This window comes from Pagrus major, chromosome 13 (genome assembly GCF_040436345.1).
Source record: "Pagrus major chromosome 13, Pma_NU_1.0".
Lineage (NCBI taxonomy): Eukaryota > Metazoa > Chordata > Actinopteri > Spariformes > Sparidae > Pagrus > Pagrus major.
In genome coordinates this window covers 29,361,629-29,380,411 of record NC_133227.1, presented here as the reverse complement: position 1 = coordinate 29,380,411, position 18,783 = coordinate 29,361,629, and the positions used below count along the sequence as shown (strand labels likewise).

Genomic DNA, 18,783 nt, shown 5'->3' with positions numbered 1-18,783 from the left:
ACTGAGAGAAAACACAACGGACACAACGCTTAAATACTGTGTGTGTGTGTGTGTGTGTGTGTCCACAACATTAGTTCCTCTTTACATGTTTGAGATTTACATCATTGCAGGGAAAAAGAAACGAGGAAACACTTCTGCTTTCACTTATATAAGAATATTAACAATATTAACTGTCAGAAATGAGCAGCTGTTCTCAGCATCAGATAATAAACAGCAGTTGAGTTAAAAGTAGTGATGAAGAAGAAGTATAAAGTAAAGATCGTTGTCATGATTCATAGATAAATAGTTTGTTCTACATATTAAATCGATTAAATGAAATATTTTGCCGTCAATCGCAAACCTGACGGAGAAAATCTGCTAAGAGAAAGTTTCCCTTCCTGAAGCTCAGCTCAAGTTTTTCACAATCATCCAACCAAAAGAAATCGTCATACATGGAGGCCACTTCAGTCGGTTACACTGTCAGGACGACAACACAACAAACACAGTCCGTCCTCCTACGACATGTCGACACACTTCTGTCCCGTAAACGATCTGTTTTTATTCACTTGAAGCTTCTCTGACAGCCGACTTTCCTGTTTCAGTTCAACTTTCCGTCGTCAGATAGAAACGCTGTGTTTGTGGATGGAGAAGTCATTGTTTTAACATGCCTTTATCGCGTGGAGATCAATAACACACAGCCAGCATCACTTTATTACACTTCTGTCGCCCTCCTGATGAGAGTCTGGTGGTCAAAGGTCAGAGGTTGCTGTGACCTCTCAAAACGCTGTGTGGCCGTGACTCAACGACTGAGTGAGATAAGAGGAATTATGACACAATCGTCAAACGAGAAATGATCAAGTTATTAAAAACGTCGACTTCACTGTGTCATCATGATGTTTTACAGTTAATGTTCCTGAACAGCAGTTTGAGGTATTTTTAGCTTAGCATTGCTAACAGCAGGACTGTTGCCCGTTAATGCTTTAATCATTAAAACACAAAGTAAGTTTTTTTTTTAACAAGTGACAAACCATTTTTTTTGCATCGACGGGATTAAAAGTGATTCAGGAATAACAGATAAATCATTTTATTCTTAGAAAACTAAAAACAACAACTTTCAACTGAAGGAGAGATGTTAGAAAAACTTTTAACCAGATTTTAATAATATTTTTCTGTCCACACGAATACTACTTGATTAAAAGTATCAAAAGTACAAGTAAAAGTAAATAATACTTATATTTCTACAGGTATGTAGACACTGTAAACTCTGGGTCAACCGATGACCCGTCTGGATGATTATCGAATGTGATATTCAGAGTTTTTCTTATAATCAGAATGTTTTTTCTTTTGTTTCTTTTTATTTTAATCTGGTAATTTATGTAATCTGAAGAGTGTCTAGTAACTAAAGATATCCAATAAATGTAGTGGAGTAAAAAGTTAATCTTTGCCTCCAAAATAAAGTGGAAGTGTAAAGAAGCAGAAAATGGAAATACTCAAGTAAAGTACAAGTACCTCAGAACTGTACTTAAGTACAGTACATTCCTTCGCTGGTTCGACTGGACAAACACTATATTTAGACAAAATATTAAGAGTATTTAATATAGCCGTTTAATTAACCTATTCTAATGTAAATTATTTTAAATAAAACACAAAAAAATAAGCAGAATCTGAATATACTCTTTATAATGTCGACTGGAGTGGACAGAAAAAGAAAGTACGTGAATTTTTTAAATTCAGATCTGGATCAAAGTATTTTTACGATCTTAATTAGTTGAAAAATCCAGTATTTGTTTCTTACTTGTCTGATTTTCTGACAATAAGGCAGTTTAACAGTTTTTCCAGAGGTTCTTGATGCATCTCGTCTTCCCTCCACCATTTTAAATGTATGATGCCATATCTCAAAATGACATCAAAGGAAAATAATAATCAGACACGCCCGGCATGAAATATATCAAAGATTGTGGTAAAGTCCAGAAAAAAACAAAAATATGTACATTTGATTATCAGAACTATTTTGTCTTGTTTTGTCGTTTACGTCGTTTTACTAAAATAAGATATTAGATGAAGAACTTTTACTTGTAATGAAGTATTTCTACACTGAAAATGATCCGGGTACTTCTGTAACTCCACTGGAAACCTCCCAGTGCTCCCAGTAGTCGGAGGCTGTGTGATATTTCTAGTCGTTGTGTTTTTAAAAGACTTAAAATCAGTAAACGGTCAAATAAAAAGAAATCGTGCAATGTCAGAATTTCCCCTCAAAACAGTTTGTTTCTCAACAGTCCGGACGGGGAATCACCGTGTTGATTTCTATTTGTGTAGCAGTCGTGTTGTGTGTCAGTCGTGTGGGCTGTCAGAGGGGCTTTCAGCTCCAGCTTGTGATTTCCAAAAACTTTTGCAACAGGCAAAGAGGAACAAACACAGTGTGAAAAGATTCACAAGCAAACCCACGAGAGTGACTTCCTCCACCGTGGCCACAGAGAAGAGAGTGTGTGAGGCGTAAGATCATGACTTCAGATGAGCGTTTAGATCTGCTCTGTTCGATTACATCTCAAGTTGTTACCAGAAATATTACATTCAGATGATTTCAGATGATTTCCTTCCTGTGAGTCACATTAATGTCACTGAGGAGGCAGCTGACCACTCACAACGCTTACAGCAGCCTGGTGTGTGTGTGTGTGTGTGTGTGTTTATTGTATCATTTTCACATCATGATTTAACTCATTATATTGTCTTTCTTCATTAAAGTGTTGTGGACAAACAGTTTTTTTATACAAGTAAACAATATTGCTGCATAAACAATAAACAACTTGTTTATTGTTTATGCAGCTACATCTTCTTACTTTTGCCCAAAATGGGGAAACAGCGCCGCCAATTTCCCGCTTGTGGCCAGAAATATATTACACCCGTAGTGATAAGAGCTACCATAGAGAATGAATGGGGAAAGTTAAGGCACGTTTCAGCTCTGGAAGCTCGCTACTTTTGGACCGGTCCCGGGTTCGAAACCAGACGGAGGCACACTTTTTTGGGTATGGAGGACGTCACTATCAACAAATAAGTATATAAATGATATACAGAAAATACACAACACTGCAGAGCGAGCTGCGTAGAAGGGAAGCAGCTCATCAAAGAGTAAAAGTTAAAGTGTTGTGGACAAACAGTTTTTTCATGTAAGAGCTAGAAAAATGTATTTCTGATCATATATTTCAGCTGAAACGCCGCCGTTACTTCACATGGCGGTTTCCGTAGTGTAGTGGTTATCACGTTCGCCTCACACGCGAAAGGTCCCCGGTTCGAAACCGGGCGGAAACATCGTTTTTAATTTTTTTTCCACCCCAGTTTTAGATTTCTGAACTATTCAAATATCCGTTCCTGCTCCGTCATATGCAGAGTTTCCAAGTTAACTTATGTTTTATCAAAGATATAAGTCGCTATTAATATAGTTCACGTTTACTCATTTAGCTTTTAGTTAGTCTCGCGGCTCTTTGACGGAAATGTAACTGTACTTGACGCTGTTGTGTAAAACCCTCTAACACACTGTAACACAATACAGCAGCGTGCGGGTTTACTGTATGTATTTGAACGCAACATGTACATGGTGTGTTCACTGTGTTTCCGTAGTGTAGTGGTTATCACGTTCGCCTAACACGCGAAAGGTCCCCGGTTCGAAACCGGGCGGAAACAGATTTTTCTTTTAATAGTCGCCGCCTCTGAATGATTTTCTCACGATGTACTGAGTGCTTAAACGCTCTCAGGACGGATCGATTAGGTGGAAAGCATTTTCTATGGGGCGACAGGACATTTCCGATCTGGTGTTGCACTTGAACTCACCATGTACAGTTTCCGTAGTGTAGTGGTTATCACGTTCGCCTAACACGCGAAAGGTCCCCGGTTCGAGACCGGGCGGAAACAATCTTTATGTTTTAAAAACAGCCGAGTTATATTCATACAATATCTACACAAAGCTTAGTTTAGCTTTGTAAACAGACCGAGTAAACTGCTCCTTAATTTCCGATGCGTACCTGAAAGCCTCCCTCAGGGGGTGTTTGCCTGTGTGTTGATGCTCTGCAGCCTCTCACGAGGAGACACTGTCCACTGACCACCCCCCTCTCCAGCCATGCCTTAAAGTTAGTTTTTAGCATTTATGGCCAAAATGTGTCCACACACAAGGAATTTGACTACTTTTCACTGCTCAGGAATAACGTTAGACATGCACCTGTAAGGACATCAGAAGTAAATACAGTAAAGATTTAAGAATGGTAGCTGTGCTGTCACAAACATCCACTGACTGTGTTTGTCTGACATCTAGTGGATGCACCTAGTGTGACATCATCACATGTACCTCTTATATTGTGCATCTTCTTTTTAAAGGATCTCATATTTATCGCAACAATCCAAAACAATGACAAATACTGTCCAGAATATTCTCCAGAATAACCTCAAAGGTGCTGCATGGTCAAAAAATATGCTGAAACATTAAAACAAACTTGTACTTTAATGTTGTTTGTGCAGCTAAATCTTCTTACTTTTACCCAAAATGGGGAAACAGCGCCGCCAATTTCCCGCTTGTGGCCAGAAATATATTACACCCGTAGTGATAAGAGCTACCATAGAGAATGAATGGGGAAAGTTAAGGCACGTTTCAGCTCTGGAAGCTCGCTAGTTTTGGACCGGTCCCGGGTTCGAAACCAGACGGAGTCACACTTTTTTGGGTATGGAGGACGTCACTATCAACAAATAAGTATATAAATGATATACAGAAAATACACAATACTGCAGAGCGAGCTGTGTAGAAGGGAAGCAGCTCATCAAAGAGTAAATAAGTCTATGGAGGGATGACGTCATGTTATCCTAACAAGCTGGACTGTCGTCGAGTAAAAATCATCACTGTGACAAACACAAAGATTTATTCTGTGCCGTTGGAGTCGCTCTCAGCCAGTCCTCGTTAGTATAGTGGACAGTATCTCCGCCTGTCACGCGGAAGACCGGGGTTCGATTCCCCGACGGGGAGGCAACTTTTTATTCTGCAGCAGTATTTTGTTGTAATGTGGAGAGGTGTGGAGGACGAAAAGTGAAGTATACATAATTATATGCATAAATAAATCTATAAATGAAAGAAAAATAAATTAAGATAAAGAGAAATGAATGCATAAATTATTCCATAAATAAAGTAATAAATACGTGCTGAAATAAATACATTACTGAAAAAAGGAATAAGTAGATAAATGCTGAAATAAATACAGAAATAAATAAATGAATACATGCTGAAATAACAGTTGGTAATCAAAAAGGGCATACATAAAAACACGTATTACATTTATTTCATTTACGTACACCTACATTTATTTATTTCTGTCTGTATGTTAATGAGGTGGGAGCTCCTAACCTCAGTCTAAAGTACGATTGGTTACAGGTGGGTGATCCACTCACGGCCAGCAGCCTCCCCATGCCCCCCTGATTTCTGTATTGATGCATTTATTTATTTGTTTGTTTGTTTGTTTGTTTGTTTATTGATGTATTTATTTATTTATGCATTTTTTATGTATCATTTATTTATTTATGTATTCATTTGTTTTTGTTTTTACTTATGCATTTATTTATGTATCATTTATTTATTTTTGTTTTTATTTATGCATTTCTGTATGTGTGTATTTATTCCTGTATTCATTTATACACTTTCTTTAATATTCTTTATCTTTGTCGAAATTTGTTCTTTTCACTTGCGCTGTTTTTTTATATTTTATACGACAGCGACAACACATCTCTGAATAAAACAAACACAGTGCAATATTGTACTTTGTCCGTGAAGGCAACATTAGCAGCAAACATTAACCGACAGTCCCTGAACGCAGCGTGACAGACGCGCCTTACGTACTGCTCACGTGACTACGTGAGCAGAAACAAACATGGCGCCGCGAAAGTGAAGAAAACTCTGCTGCGAGTGTTTCCAACATGGATATTGTTTGTTTTTGTGTCGTTTTAAGTAGCTGTCGAACAAACAAACACGCAAACATCTAACGTGCGGCTCAGAGTCACGGATAAAGAAGCAGAAAACCGGAAATACGAACTTTATTGTGAGTTTTTAGCGTCTCGTGTGTTCAGTTTGTTTGAACCGACGTCCTGTCGCTGTGGAAGCTAACTGACAGAAAACCGCTGCGAGTGACTCTCTGACGATGAGCCGGATCGATCAGTGTGCGGATTGATCTTCATTAGGTCGTTTAAAACTCGTCACTCGGCTCGTTTATCGATTTAAAAGCAGAGATTAGTTAGTTTGGAGGCCGAGTTTGCGCCATCCCGTCACACCGACCCACCGGACAGATGAGAGGAAGGAGGAGACACTCGCCGGATCAGACAGGTGAGCGCAGCCCAGAGAGGGCGAGGACGCTGCTCCGACAGGCTCTCTACACCTGTCAGGGGTTTAAGTTTAACACATACATACTGAAGCTGTGATTGAGCCTGGTTTCAGCTGTGGTTCGGCGGTTCTGTCCGGTGGAAATCACCTGCAGAGCTCACTGGAAGCTGCACACACGTAGAGGAAAGTAAACCCAGTGGATGTAAACAGTCGCCCAGTGTTTAATGGAGGTCACACATCATAACAGCTCGTTTGTCAAATCACAAAGGTGTAAATCCTGGGAGGACAGGGCGGCACACGACCCCCCCATCCTGGGACAGCTATGATTAGCCTCCCCAGTTTATCAGTGTGAACGCAACTAGCAGTGTTTGCTGTATTAATGTCGTTTTTCTTATCTCATATGTTTCTTACAAAACCTCCCAGATTTTGCAAACATACAAGAAATGAGTACATTTGCACACGTGTGGCTCAACATCACAGCCAAAACCTCATCAGAAACACTGAAGCTACTTTAAAAATGTGCTGCTTCGGCCCACAACAATATCTGATACGTAACACGTCACAATTAATAACCTATAAACGCTAAATAATCAGAGTCTGCAAAGTAACTAATAACTAAATGTATCAGATAAATGTAGTGGAGAGGAAGTGTAAAGTACTCAAGTAAAGTACCTGAAGATTGTACCTCAGAACAGTACTTGAGTAAATTGTACTGAAGTCTATTTTCATCACTGGTTGTTCGAAATTTTGACACAAAGAGTTAATTTTGTTATTACAAATCAGCATCTTCTTGATTTGTAATAATCGATATCGGCCCTGAGAAAGCCATATCAGTCGACGGCTATGTTGGACTTAAGTAAGTTTTTTTTGTCTTATCTGATCTTTCCTGAGCAAATTACTCTTTTATCTTTATATTATAAAAGACGATTGTCAGTGAAAAACAGATGTAATCCTAAATGTCATTGTCTGACCGCGTAGATGTGTTGAAAAAGTTCAGAGAACGAATAGAAAAGTAATGAAATCAAAACAGGACAGTGAAGCCAAGGTGACTCTTTTCAGAGACGTGTATTATGCATTGACCGTGAACAGTGAAAGCAGCGTGCCCTTTCGCCCAGAAGAAGAAACTGTGGATTTCCTTGAAGAATCAAGGACATCATCACGTTGACTACAGAGCAGCTGAAGGCTCAAACAGGTCGTGTGATACCACTGAACAGCTGAGAAGCTCTAGGTCTTTGAGGATTAACACTTTCAGTTGTCGAGAGGCTGGATCAAACACTTCTGGATTATGTGGTTTTGACACGTTATTATTTTTTTCTGTCTCTGTTGGTTGAAGTTTCTCAGGATCAGACCAGGATGGCTCTGAGGAAGCAGGTTCTCAAGGACGGCGGCGACGTCCCCTCCGGAAGCCACCAGATTGACGACGACACTGAGGAGGACGAAGCTCTCGAAGACGACAATGTAAAGAAACGTGCCAGAATCAGCTGACATACATGCAGCTTCATACATTTAAACTCAGAGTACAGCGGTGTCTTGTTCCAGGGCGCTACAGCAGCTGTATCTCAGGGATCAGTCAGTGTTTTCATTTTACATTAACACCTCAGATTTGATGATTGATTCTTCAGCTACAAAGTGTTTAATAAAGGACTAAAGTCACTAGATCAGTGACACACAAGGTCTCTGAGAAGTTAAAGCACTGAAACTCTGTTTGTTCTTCCAGGACGAGTTCTCATCATCTCTTCTTCATCCTTCATCATCGAGAGGAAAACGCAGGAGAGAGCGGGACAACAAATCCAAACCCAAAGGTACAAAACACGACACGCAGGCGCCCAAAATAATTACAAAACTTTTACATTTGAGGTTTTTATGTTTTTAACTTACAGTCGTAGTGAAATAATGATATCTTTACTAATGAAGTCACTGAATTAGTCACATTTAAAGGTAATGTAATGTTTCATGACTCTGTTATATTTACAACTCTGACCTCTGACTGAGTCACTCTGTTGTTTCAGAGATGACGGAGGAGGAGATGATGGACTTGGCCCTGCGGCTCAGCGAACAGGAAGCCAGTATCACCGCGCTCAGGCTGCAGAAAGAGGAAGAGGCCATGATGAAAGCCATCCATGAGAGTGTGAGTAGAGTCAGGTTTACCTGCCCGAGTGTGTGAACACAAGCAAGAGTTCGACTCTTGTTGCCGTCAGTATTACACACAGAACAGTTTACAGGAAGATTCATTTATGGGAGTTAATACAGTTAATATCTAGTTAGTTAATGAATACAGGAGCCTTCTGTGGGTTTTCTCTCCTAGATGACACAACCATGTCCGTCCTCCCAGAGTCAGAGTCTGCTCTCTGATCCTGAAACATCACTCAGGATCGGCTCACGGAGGAAACTCTTGTACTCAAACGGGCAGCCGTCCTCAGACGCCTGCACGGCAGAGACGGATCTGAACCGAGGTGAGTCACTGAGGACCGCTGAGTCCGTTACGATGTAAGATACCCTGCAATCACTTTGGTTTTAAAGGACACAGCTGAAGGTAAATATATCAAAACGTTAGATTACGTCATTTAGATTTGATGCTGGAATCAAACATGTTGTTCTGTACATCAGGAGCAAAGAGAAGTGGAGATGGAAGCGGTTACTGGAATAAAAAGCGGAAAAGGAAAGAAGGAAGTCCTCTGCTGGAGATGCCGGACTTGTCCCAGACTCAGAAAATCAACTCTCAGGCTTCAACCTGCAGCTCAGATGTCCTGGAGCTGCATCTGGACTCACAGCAGGTTCGACCAGAAGACGTCTTCTGTTGATTTGTTTTATTTTAGTTCTTTAATTAGTTGATTTTGTCTCTAAAATGTCAGAAAAGAACAGTTTCGAAAAGCCCAACCTCCTGCCTTCAAGCCCAAACCCAAATTTATTCAGTTTACAGCTTTTTTTTTTTTTTTACTTGATAATCATTTAATTATTTAACTCATTTATTAAAGTCAGTGCTGATTCATTCCCTGTCAAACTTGTTTTCGCCCTATAATTTAATTTACCATGTTAAGTTTATGAGGAAACTGATAGGCTTGTGAAAACGTGTCTCTGGTGCTGATGAACAGCTTCTGTGGCATTACAGAGTTTTATAGTGAGTTTCAGCTCATTGTTTATCTGTCCGGTCACATTTTACTGTTCTGGTTCACCCTCGGTCGCTCTCATGGTGCCGTTTCCAGAGAAAAAGCTGTAAAACGGCACCGTACACAACCTGCTCAGAGCTAAAAGACAGAATATTGTACTTTGGTTAAACACGACTCCAAATCAATGATGTGTTTATTTGTCTTCTCTCAACGATAATTCAGAGCACTGACTCGACCCAGATCGACGACTGTCAGCTCCATAAATCTCCCGTCTTCCCCTCCACTGGCTGCAGAGCCGAGGTCCACGTCCCCCGGCTGACTCAGGACCTGCTGCAGAGCTGCAGAACCTCAGGGTTTGTGTTGTGCTCTCTGGGCAGTTCGACTTCGCCTCCAAAGTCCCTGTCCACTCAACCCAAGAGCCCAACGTTTCCCAAAAGCCCTGAGCGCTCTGATAACCTTCCTAAAAGTCCCGTCTTCTCAGAGACTGATCAGGACGACGGTGCAGAGACGCAACCGAGTCCGGAGTATTTTAAAAGTCCAGTATTTGGCAGGAATTCTCAGCATAAGAAGTCTTCAAGTGCCTCCAAACCAGAAGTCAGCGTCTGTAACTCAGGGTTCATGTTCTCATCTCAGGAGAGTTTAACCTCCTCTGTGAGGTCCACGTCCTGCCGGCCTACGAGCCCGGTGTTCCCAAGAAGCCCCAACGTGCCCCCAGAAGGACCAACAGCCAGCAGAAGTCCTGTGTTCTCAGAGACCGAGGGGGGACAGACCGAGCAGAGCCACGGCCACCGTTCGAGTCCGGTGTGCTGCAGGAGTGGAATACGACAAAAGATTCGTCTTGATGAGCAGAAACACTTTGCGAACCCGTCAGCTGCAGAGCTCAGAGGGTCAATCTGTGGAGGAAGTTCAGCCGCTACAAAGAGTGTGAGACAGGTGAGTTCAGGTGTCTGTACGCCTCACAGTGCTCGTTGTCGGCAGCATCTGAGACGACTGGATTTTATTCAACCTCAGTGAAAGATGAACGAAGCTTCAGTCTTATGAGCAGCACAGTGACATCTGGTGGTTTGTAGAGCAGCAACACCTCCCTGATTTTAATAGTTTTAATCTCATACAGTTTGTGAGCGATTAGAAACCCTGCTTAATATTATTGAATCAGTAATGTTTTTAAATAGAAGTGCTGCAGTAATACAGATGTCGTTGTGCAACATGTTAGAAGTCAAATAGTTCATAAATGCATCGTCCAAAAGACCTCATCTACGTCTCCAGAAGCCCCGAAATCCCAAACTGTTTCCACCCTTGAAGTGTGTTCGAGCTCGTACGTCCACTTCAGACAGACGCAGCGACGCTTTCAGCTCAGCAGCTACAGTGAAACAGTGTAAATAACAACTTTTCAAATGAATCTTTTCACATTTCTTGCTGATTTCTCTGTTTTTCTGCTTTTGAATAACAGGACAGAGAGACTGATCGCAGTCAGCATGTCGGGCTGAACGAGTCCTGTAAGTCAGGTACAGTAAAACTTCAGGTCACATGACGACACTCACATTACTGATCTACCAGTGTGATCAGAGCCTGTTGCTCACTGGGTCTCTGGGTGTTTCCTGGTTTCAGATGAAGTCGAGGAGCTGAAGGAAACATCCAAAGACCGAGAGTCAGCAGAGATGGAGCTGACCAGCGATATGACACTACTATTGTCCGATGAGGACGAGGACGACGTCACGGTACAGAGACGCTCTCACTCACTCACCTGCAACAAATGTGGTTTTATTCATTTTAAGGAACAAAACAGATGATATTCTCAGTTGTTCTTAACATCAAGCTCTGTCGGTTGCAGCCGGTGGGTTCGCCCAGCCCGGTCTTCCCAGAGGAGAAACCTGTTCACCATGTGACTGCAGAGTCTCCAGGAACGAGCGGGTCGACCTGCAGGTACAGAACACACAGACGACCTCTTAAGATCAGAGTTTCTGTGTCACATATCAGGTCACGTCACAGTCAGGTTCTGGCTTCCTCGACTCTTTGTTCGCTGTAACTCTCTGTGTGTTTCCACCCGTCTCGTTCAGACCTTCTACATCCACCGCCCGACCGCAGCGTTCACCCACAGAGCGAGAACAGCGGCCAATCAGCAGTCAGGGAGCAGTCGGCGGAGTGTCGGCCCCGCCCGGGCAGCCGGCAGGCGGGTCGACGGTTCACTACTACTGGGGCGTTCCCTTCTGTCCACGAGGCCTCGACCCAGACAGCTACACAAAGGTACTTACAAACTTACAAAGTGTCCTGCAAAAAATGCAAGACATTCGGTTTTCTCACTTTTCGTCTGTTCATCCTCGTGTCCGCCTGCGTCCCGGCTCTCAGGTGATCGTGGCTCAGATGGAGGTGTATGAGAAGAGTCTGAAGGAGGCTCAGAGGTGTCTGCTGAGGAAGGCTGAGTGGGGGGAGGCCGTCCTGCCACAGCCGGAGGTATGACGACGACTTTCACTCAGAAGCTGAGTCTCTAACTGGTGTATTTACGGAAATTCATAACGTGCTCGGATCTCATACTTGTGTGACTTCATTATGAGTCATTCAACAAGCGTCATCCATTTTTCTCTCCCAGAAGTCACCGTCTCCTGAGCCGCGAGCCGAATCACCTCAGGAGATGTTTCCTCGAAGGTAAAACCTGCAGGAATTTTACATGCATGACTCTTTTTTTACTATATGTAACAAAGTATAACAAAAAGCAGCGATAAGAGAACTGAGACGTCCTCAATGATGCTGAACTTGATTGATTTTACGGCTGCAGTGATTAATCCTCTCACTGTCCTGAGATCTGTACATAAACAGGTCGTACATGAGTTTCACAGTTTGTGTTTTATTTTGCATTTAATCTTCTTCTCTTTCTCGTCCGAGCTGATGAAGATGTTTGTTGGTTTTAACACATTTTCAGACGCGGCTTCAGACTGAGGAGTAAAAGACTGTGTGATGCAGCTGAGACTCCTCCAGCTGAGGCAGAGGAGGCGACAGAGGAGGAAGAAGACAACAAGGGGGATAAAGAAAAGGAGGAAACGGAGAACAAAGAAGAAGAGAAGAAGAATAAGGGAGAAGGAGGACAGGTGGACTCTGATGACTGTGAGGTTTGTCCAGGTACTGAAGCTCCACCTTTTCTTTCACCTGCTGCTCAGATGTTTCTCCCTACAGGAGGAAGTCGTCATCGTGGTTTCAGAGCTCATATCAGAATCCAAAGAGAGTTTTGTTTCATCTCATACTGACGTATACAAACAGCTGACAGTCGTTGTGTTTCTCCAACAACAGAGACCCAACTGAGCGACAACGATGACGACAGGACGCAAGATCTGATGATCGACGCCGACGCTGGAACAGACGTGAGTTCACGTGTTACATTTAAAAGATGAACTAATCATTTAATCTGCAGTCAGTCTACAAGATATCTTGACATTCTTGAGTTTGTATTAAAACTGGATGAAAGAGAGGCAGTATTAAAATCTGTTGGCAGTATCTGAACTGTTTCCGTACTTCTGGATGGTTTAATGTTCATACTTTGCAATTTATAGTGTCGATAGATTGTGTGTACTTTGTAGTGTCCGTGCCTTGTTGTGTATACTTTACAGTGTCCATCCACAGTCTGTACTTTTTATTATCTATCTTACAGTGTCTCCTTTGTAGTGTCTACTTGTTTTAGTAACCCTACCTAGTGTCAACTTTATTATGTCCGTCCATAGTCTGTACTTTTCAGTGTCTACTTTAGTGTCTACTTTATAGTTTCCATGCTTACTGTGTGCTTTTGTGTTCACATTTAGTGTGTCCTCTGTAGTGTTGATTCTTGGTGTGTACTTAATAATGTCCATGACTTTGTTTCTTAATGTTGTTGCCACAGATCAGTGGTTCCCTAACTTGACACTGACAGTGGAGATAGTGTAGCAAACACAGCAGCAACACAACATGAGTCGGTTTGACAACATTTTCTGACTGAGTCCTGTCACCTCGTTTCTCCACAGCGCCAACAGAAAAGCCCGGAGCCGCCTGAGGTCCAGATGATTCTCCAGGACGATTCTCCAGCCGTGCAGGAGCTGCAGGATGAGGAGATGGAGGTGGAGGTGGAGCTGGACGGTACGGCTGCACGCTTACCGAACAAAACAGGAAACAGTATTTGTAGTGTTTTGGTTGTGTGGTCGCCCTCCAAGGCGAAAACACAGAAACTATATATTTGGTCCAAATGTAGCTGAGACCGTTTTACCATATTTAAAATGTTGTGCCATAGAAGATTATAATATAAGCACATGTGTTGTTTCCAGCTCCAGTTGACAGGAAGATGAAGGGAAACATCCCTGTTAGAAGCAGCGATGATGGAGGTAATGTTGGACAGGAGGAGGTGGAGGAGGACGGAGGGGATCCAGACGTGGAGGAGATAAAAGATCGAGGGCTTCAGAGGTCGTCGTCTCCCGAACTGGAACCAGCCGTCGTCCCTCGGAGCCCCAAAACCAGCGTGGACTGTCCCATCTGTCAGGGATCGTTCCCCGTGACGGAGATCGAGATGCACGCTGCGTACTGCGACGGAGAGGCGGAGGAGAGGAGGCCCGAGGCCGACTGTTTCCAAGGTGACACTAACTTAACTGTTACTGCGCCTAACCATTGATCTGTGAATTATTCTCTTGATTAATCTATCAGTTGAGAAAATGGTGAGAAATGCGTTAGATGTGTTTTTCAGCCAACATGATTGTTGATTCCTCCACTTTGTAGTGACATCGAAGCCTCGCAGGAAGAGAACGAGGAGAGCAGATCTGACCGCCGAAGAGACAAACGACCCCCCGAACACAGTAAAGTAAGCAGGTTTGACCTCGGGTCATATTTCACAGGAACAGCTCCGTGTTTCCAGACACATCGTTTTGTTTTAAATTCAGGTTCGGTTTTTATTTTCCACAGGAACCCGGAGAAATGTTTCATCTGTCAGAAAGCAGTTCCTCTGAGAGACTACAGCCGACACACTGAGCTCTGCATCCAGCGGCAGACGTCGAAGACCTCAGCGGTGAGTCTTAGAAATACAAAAACATGCACTGATTACTTCTTTGATTGTTGTGTGTTTGATTGAGGATGAAGAATAACTTCTTTTTTTCCATATTTTTGATCCAGAAGGGAAATCTTCTGTCGGCTCTGGAGAAAACAGACAGCAGAGAATCAGGTACGTCTTTTAAAAGTGTAACAGCTCGATGCTAACACGATCAAGCTAATATACCCACAGTGACGCTCATATGCTCATGATGAACAGATGTAATGATTATAATGCTACAGCAGCGTTTCTTAATTAGCAACGAACACATAATAAAGCTGGAGCTGAAGTGTTGGAGACACTTGGTGATAAACCAAAGTGCTTGACAGATTAAAAGTCTGACCTCACGGTGGCGCTGGAGGAAAGGTTACAGTCGAACACAGCTGTCTGAAACTGTAAAGCAGAAACTATTCGTCCATCAGCAGAAGATTAAACTGAAACTGTCCTGAGAATTGATTTGTTTCAGTTTTGTTTCTTCTGAAATGTGACAGTTTTACTACATTTCTCCTTTTTGTGCCTTTTGTAAGTCGATGGTCTGCGTCGGTGGTTTGTGGGATAAAAACAAACAATGTTTGTAAACAAAAAGTTTGAGGCTTTTATCAAACTAAGATCAAAGATCTGACTCACGTTAGAAGATAATCAGATAATTAAAAATACTTCTGATCTTTGATTTTCAGCTCAGATCAACATCCAGACTGAACGAACGCGTCGGCAGTAGAATCAGTTTTCAGTCAAACTTGAGTTGATTCATATTTTCTGACGTGTTCTGTTCTGTGTTCACAGAGGCCGGGCCGTCCGGATCCAAACCTCAGCCAAGGTGACGTCTTGATTTGAGTCTCACAGTAGAAGTCTGAACGCCTCGTTGTAAAGATGCATCCTGAAGTCGTCCTCTGTAGACTTCAGCCTTCAGTCATGACGATGGATGAAATTATTAATGACCGGAGTTCGATCAAAACATCTTGTCGCGTTGTGCTTGTGACTGTTTTCTTATGAACTAAACAAATAAATTGTTATCTGACAATGAGCAGCAAACACAAGGCCGTCACACAGTTTGGTGAAGCCAGCAGCGTTTGAATTGGTTCAGCATTATATCAATCAATCAATCAATCAATAATGAACGTGATCATAGCTGCTGCTTGACATGAGATCAGTCAACGTAATGATGAGTGATCGAATACTCTGATTACATGAAAGCACCAGCAGGATTACATCGTTTTAACCGTCCTGTGTTTGTGTCCTTGTGTCAGTGATGTCATCGATCTGCGGGATGATGATGACGATGAGGAGGAGGAGGAGGAAGGCGGCGTTTCAGCGTTCAGGGTCAGTAACTCTCCCATCAGATCCTTCACTCCGATCTCGGAGGCCGCCGGCTGCCTTATCGACTTCAAGAAACAGCATCGAACCAAGAAGCTGAGCCAAAGACGGAGATGAGGACGAGCGCCTGAAGACGGGGGGTGCTGGAAACCAGAGCCTTAACTGGAGACCCACAGAATCACCGGGTCGACACCAAGATCAGACGGACTTGTGTTGAACTTCTTGATGTCAGATTTTTGGGTATTTATGCAGGTGACTGGATACAAACAGAGCACTTGAATGTATTCAAAAGAAACCTGATGACTCGTTTTGTGCCACTAAATATTTCCTGTATTTCCATTGTGTTTGTGCTGAAGGTGTTTCAGACTACCTCTACATGCCTTGAAACATTTCCTTTGGGCTCCTGTCGAACACTTTGATTTGGCTCCAGTGTTAATATGCAGAGTGTTCATCAAACAACATATTACAGATCTCCAGCTTCAAGGAACCAGTGAGCTGAAGTCTCGTAGTCCACAAAACAATTCAGGAGCTTCACAGCAAAACAGCGTCGCAGCGTTCTCCTAAACAACTGAAGCAGCCGGAGACTTGATTTAAATCGTAAATAAATAAAAAAACGTGATATATAAAGTGTAATTCTTGTGTCTGGAAGCCCAGAGGTCTCAAATAGATTTGAAAAGATGTTTATTTACACCCTTGATGTGCGATCGAGCACATACACTCAGCAGCTACAGTGAAGATTTCTGTTTAAAGCGACAACGAGGAACTTTTAAGTGTTTCTGAAACCGTCTCTGATTCCTCTGATGGTTAAAAACGACCTGTAACTGCAAACTGGAGCATCAGCGAACAGACTGCTGTTTTTATATAGGTATTATTAACGCCTGTGTCGGGTCCGATCACATATATCACATATAAAATCACTTATACATACATTACATCATCGCGATCCATCCTGCGCTCTCTGTCGCCCGCTAACAGAGATCTTTACGAGGCGCTGGTGTCGTACCGGTTTTGTCCAAAGGGGCGCTAGAATCGACAAAAACTGAAAGTTCCTCGTCACCTGGGAGAGATTACACTGTTTTTTTACATTTTATATTGTTTTTAAATCAACATCTTCAGGTGTTCAGCAGAACGCTGCAACTCTGTTTCACTGTGAAGCTCCAGAAATGTTTTGTGGACGACGAGTCTTCAGCTCATCAGGAGGAGATGATGACTGGGTTTTCATTTTGGGTGAACTGTTCCTTTAAAAAATGAGCATTGAAGTTATTGTTTGTATCCATGGTAACTGCGAGTCGGTCTCAACAACTATTGGATGGATCACCATGACGACGATGATCCTTTAGCGCCACCGTCAGGTCAGGACAGGTTCGTGACGAGAGGCCGCTCACGCTAACGACTGAATTCAACTGCGACCATGTGTAGGCGCTAACATGTAGCGTGCTAACATTGTTAAACATCAGCGTTACTGAACTCAGATGCGCCATGCTAACACCGCACACGTTCACAGGGTGATGTTAGCACTTCAGCTAACATTCAGCAAACTACAGATATTACAAGTGTTTTCCTCGTCGCTGACCTCGTTGTTTTGTTGATGTCTGACGCTCATCGATGGAAAAACAGCCGAGCCAATCAGAGCTGCCTGAGAACAGAAGAACAGCTCATTGGCCGAGACACGAGGCGGCGTGAGGCGACCCGGCGGTCGGCCTCCGTCGCTGCTGGTTCTTTGACGTCGGTTTGGCGTGTCCGGACTCGTTAACATCAAATGTCTGAGATTAACATAACATGCTAACTGTAGCAGTGTTAGCATGCTAACATGCCAGCACTAGTATTCAGCCGACGCCTCGAACAGCTCAGAGGCTGAAATGTCCTAAAATGGCCGCCGTATTAAGAATAGACTTGCTGATTCGGGGGACGCGGAGGCCTTTCCAAGTAAAGTTAAATCAAAGTCTCTGAACTTTCCACCTTCTCATCAGTTAATCAGAAATTTAATTTCCGTTCACGTCTCTGATCCGATCAGAAAAAAGTGTAAAATCTTAAACTATTAATATTTTTTCTTGAACATACAAGATGAAACAAAAAAACTCCACCGTCGTCACTTTTCTAACCTCCTTGTCGTTCCTGTCGGACCCCTCGACACATTCGGCACGACGCAAATAAAGCCTGAAAACTCTGAATTCACCCTTTAAGAGGACAAACTGGCGGTGAGGCTCGTTCACAGCGGCACCGCGAGCTTCACGTCCGCTCAGAGCAGTTTGGTGGATCATTTCTCTGGAGACACGAAGATGTTTCGTCTTTATGTTTCGTCTTTCTTCTGTTGTTTGACTGCTCATAGTTTTGGCCTTGAATACTGTATCAGCACTTTAGAGTTGAATTTGCTAACTGATGTCACAAAACAGAAGTAAAGTCACTGAAACTGATGTTTTTGTTTCTTATTTTGTTCCAGGAACAGATTTCTGCTCCTGTCGTTACGTTTCGCTCTGAGGTTTCTGAGACGTTGAGGCAACATGGAGACTGTTTGTTGTTTTGTAAGAGTCGATGTCTCAACGTTCAGTTTCACCAACTGGGACAAAAAAACTGTCAGAGTTCACATCGAGGATGAAAACTGTGAAGTGAAAACTGTTTCCACTGTGACGACAACAGCAGCGTTGTAAAACAAAATACCCACAAAGTCAAACTTGAGTAAAAGTAAAGATATTGTGTTAAAATATTACGGATACGGGTAGTACTCGAGTAAAAGTCTTAGACTTAAGTATCAAAAGTAAAAGTACAAGTAAATTATACAAATATTTATACGATTCAGCATTTTTCTGAACATTGTAATCAGTGTTTTGTTTGTTTTTATAAATGAATATAAAGGTTTGTTACTGTGGCTCTGATGCAGCCTGCAAAGTAACTAGTAACTAAAGTTATCAAACACATGAAGTCGAGCCAAGAAAATGGAAATACTCAAGTAAAGTACAAGTACCTCAAGTTGTAGTTACATTCTGTCTGAGTACAGCTTTGAG

General features: G+C 42.5%; 1 protein-coding gene and 3 non-coding genes across 5 annotated transcripts; all 4 read left to right on the top strand.

Moving 5' to 3' along the window:
• The first annotated feature begins 3,212 nt into the window (after positions 1 to 3,212).
• On the top strand, positions 3,213 to 3,285 carry trnav-cac (transfer RNA valine (anticodon CAC)). The gene has a single exon. It is a non-coding gene; the product is annotated as a tRNA-Val (tRNA).
• A 299-nt stretch (positions 3,286 to 3,584) lies between these two features.
• Positions 3,585 to 3,657, top strand: trnav-aac (transfer RNA valine (anticodon AAC)). The gene has a single exon. It is a non-coding gene; the product is annotated as a tRNA-Val (tRNA).
• Positions 3,658 to 4,912: 1,255 nt separating this feature from the next.
• Positions 4,913 to 4,984, top strand: trnad-guc (transfer RNA aspartic acid (anticodon GUC)). The gene has a single exon. It is a non-coding gene; the product is annotated as a tRNA-Asp (tRNA).
• Positions 4,985 to 5,878: 894 nt separating this feature from the next.
• Positions 5,879 to 16,400, top strand: uimc1 (ubiquitin interaction motif containing 1). 2 transcript variants are annotated; one of them, XR_012180010.1, is made up of 23 exons: positions 5,879 to 6,328; positions 7,659 to 7,783; positions 8,043 to 8,127; positions 8,335 to 8,453; positions 8,631 to 8,778; positions 8,933 to 9,099; positions 9,655 to 10,365; positions 10,883 to 10,937; positions 11,041 to 11,150; positions 11,264 to 11,355; positions 11,490 to 11,676; positions 11,779 to 11,883; positions 12,020 to 12,075; positions 12,350 to 12,546; positions 12,715 to 12,785; positions 13,419 to 13,530; positions 13,716 to 14,018; positions 14,161 to 14,242; positions 14,344 to 14,446; positions 14,551 to 14,599; positions 15,251 to 15,284; positions 15,715 to 16,033; positions 16,138 to 16,400. XR_012180010.1 is itself a non-coding variant. In XM_073479753.1 (22 exons), the coding sequence occupies exons 1-22, from the start codon at positions 6,292 to 6,294 to the stop codon at positions 15,896 to 15,898; spliced, it is 3,132 nt and encodes a 1,043-aa protein (XP_073335854.1). In that variant the 5' UTR covers positions 5,879 to 6,291; the 3' UTR covers positions 15,899 to 16,400. The 2 variants fall into 2 exon arrangements, 1 of the variants encoding a protein (XP_073335854.1); XM_073479753.1 differs by having other exon boundaries at positions 15,715 to 16,400.
• The last annotated feature ends 2,383 nt before the right edge of the window (positions 16,401 to 18,783 follow it).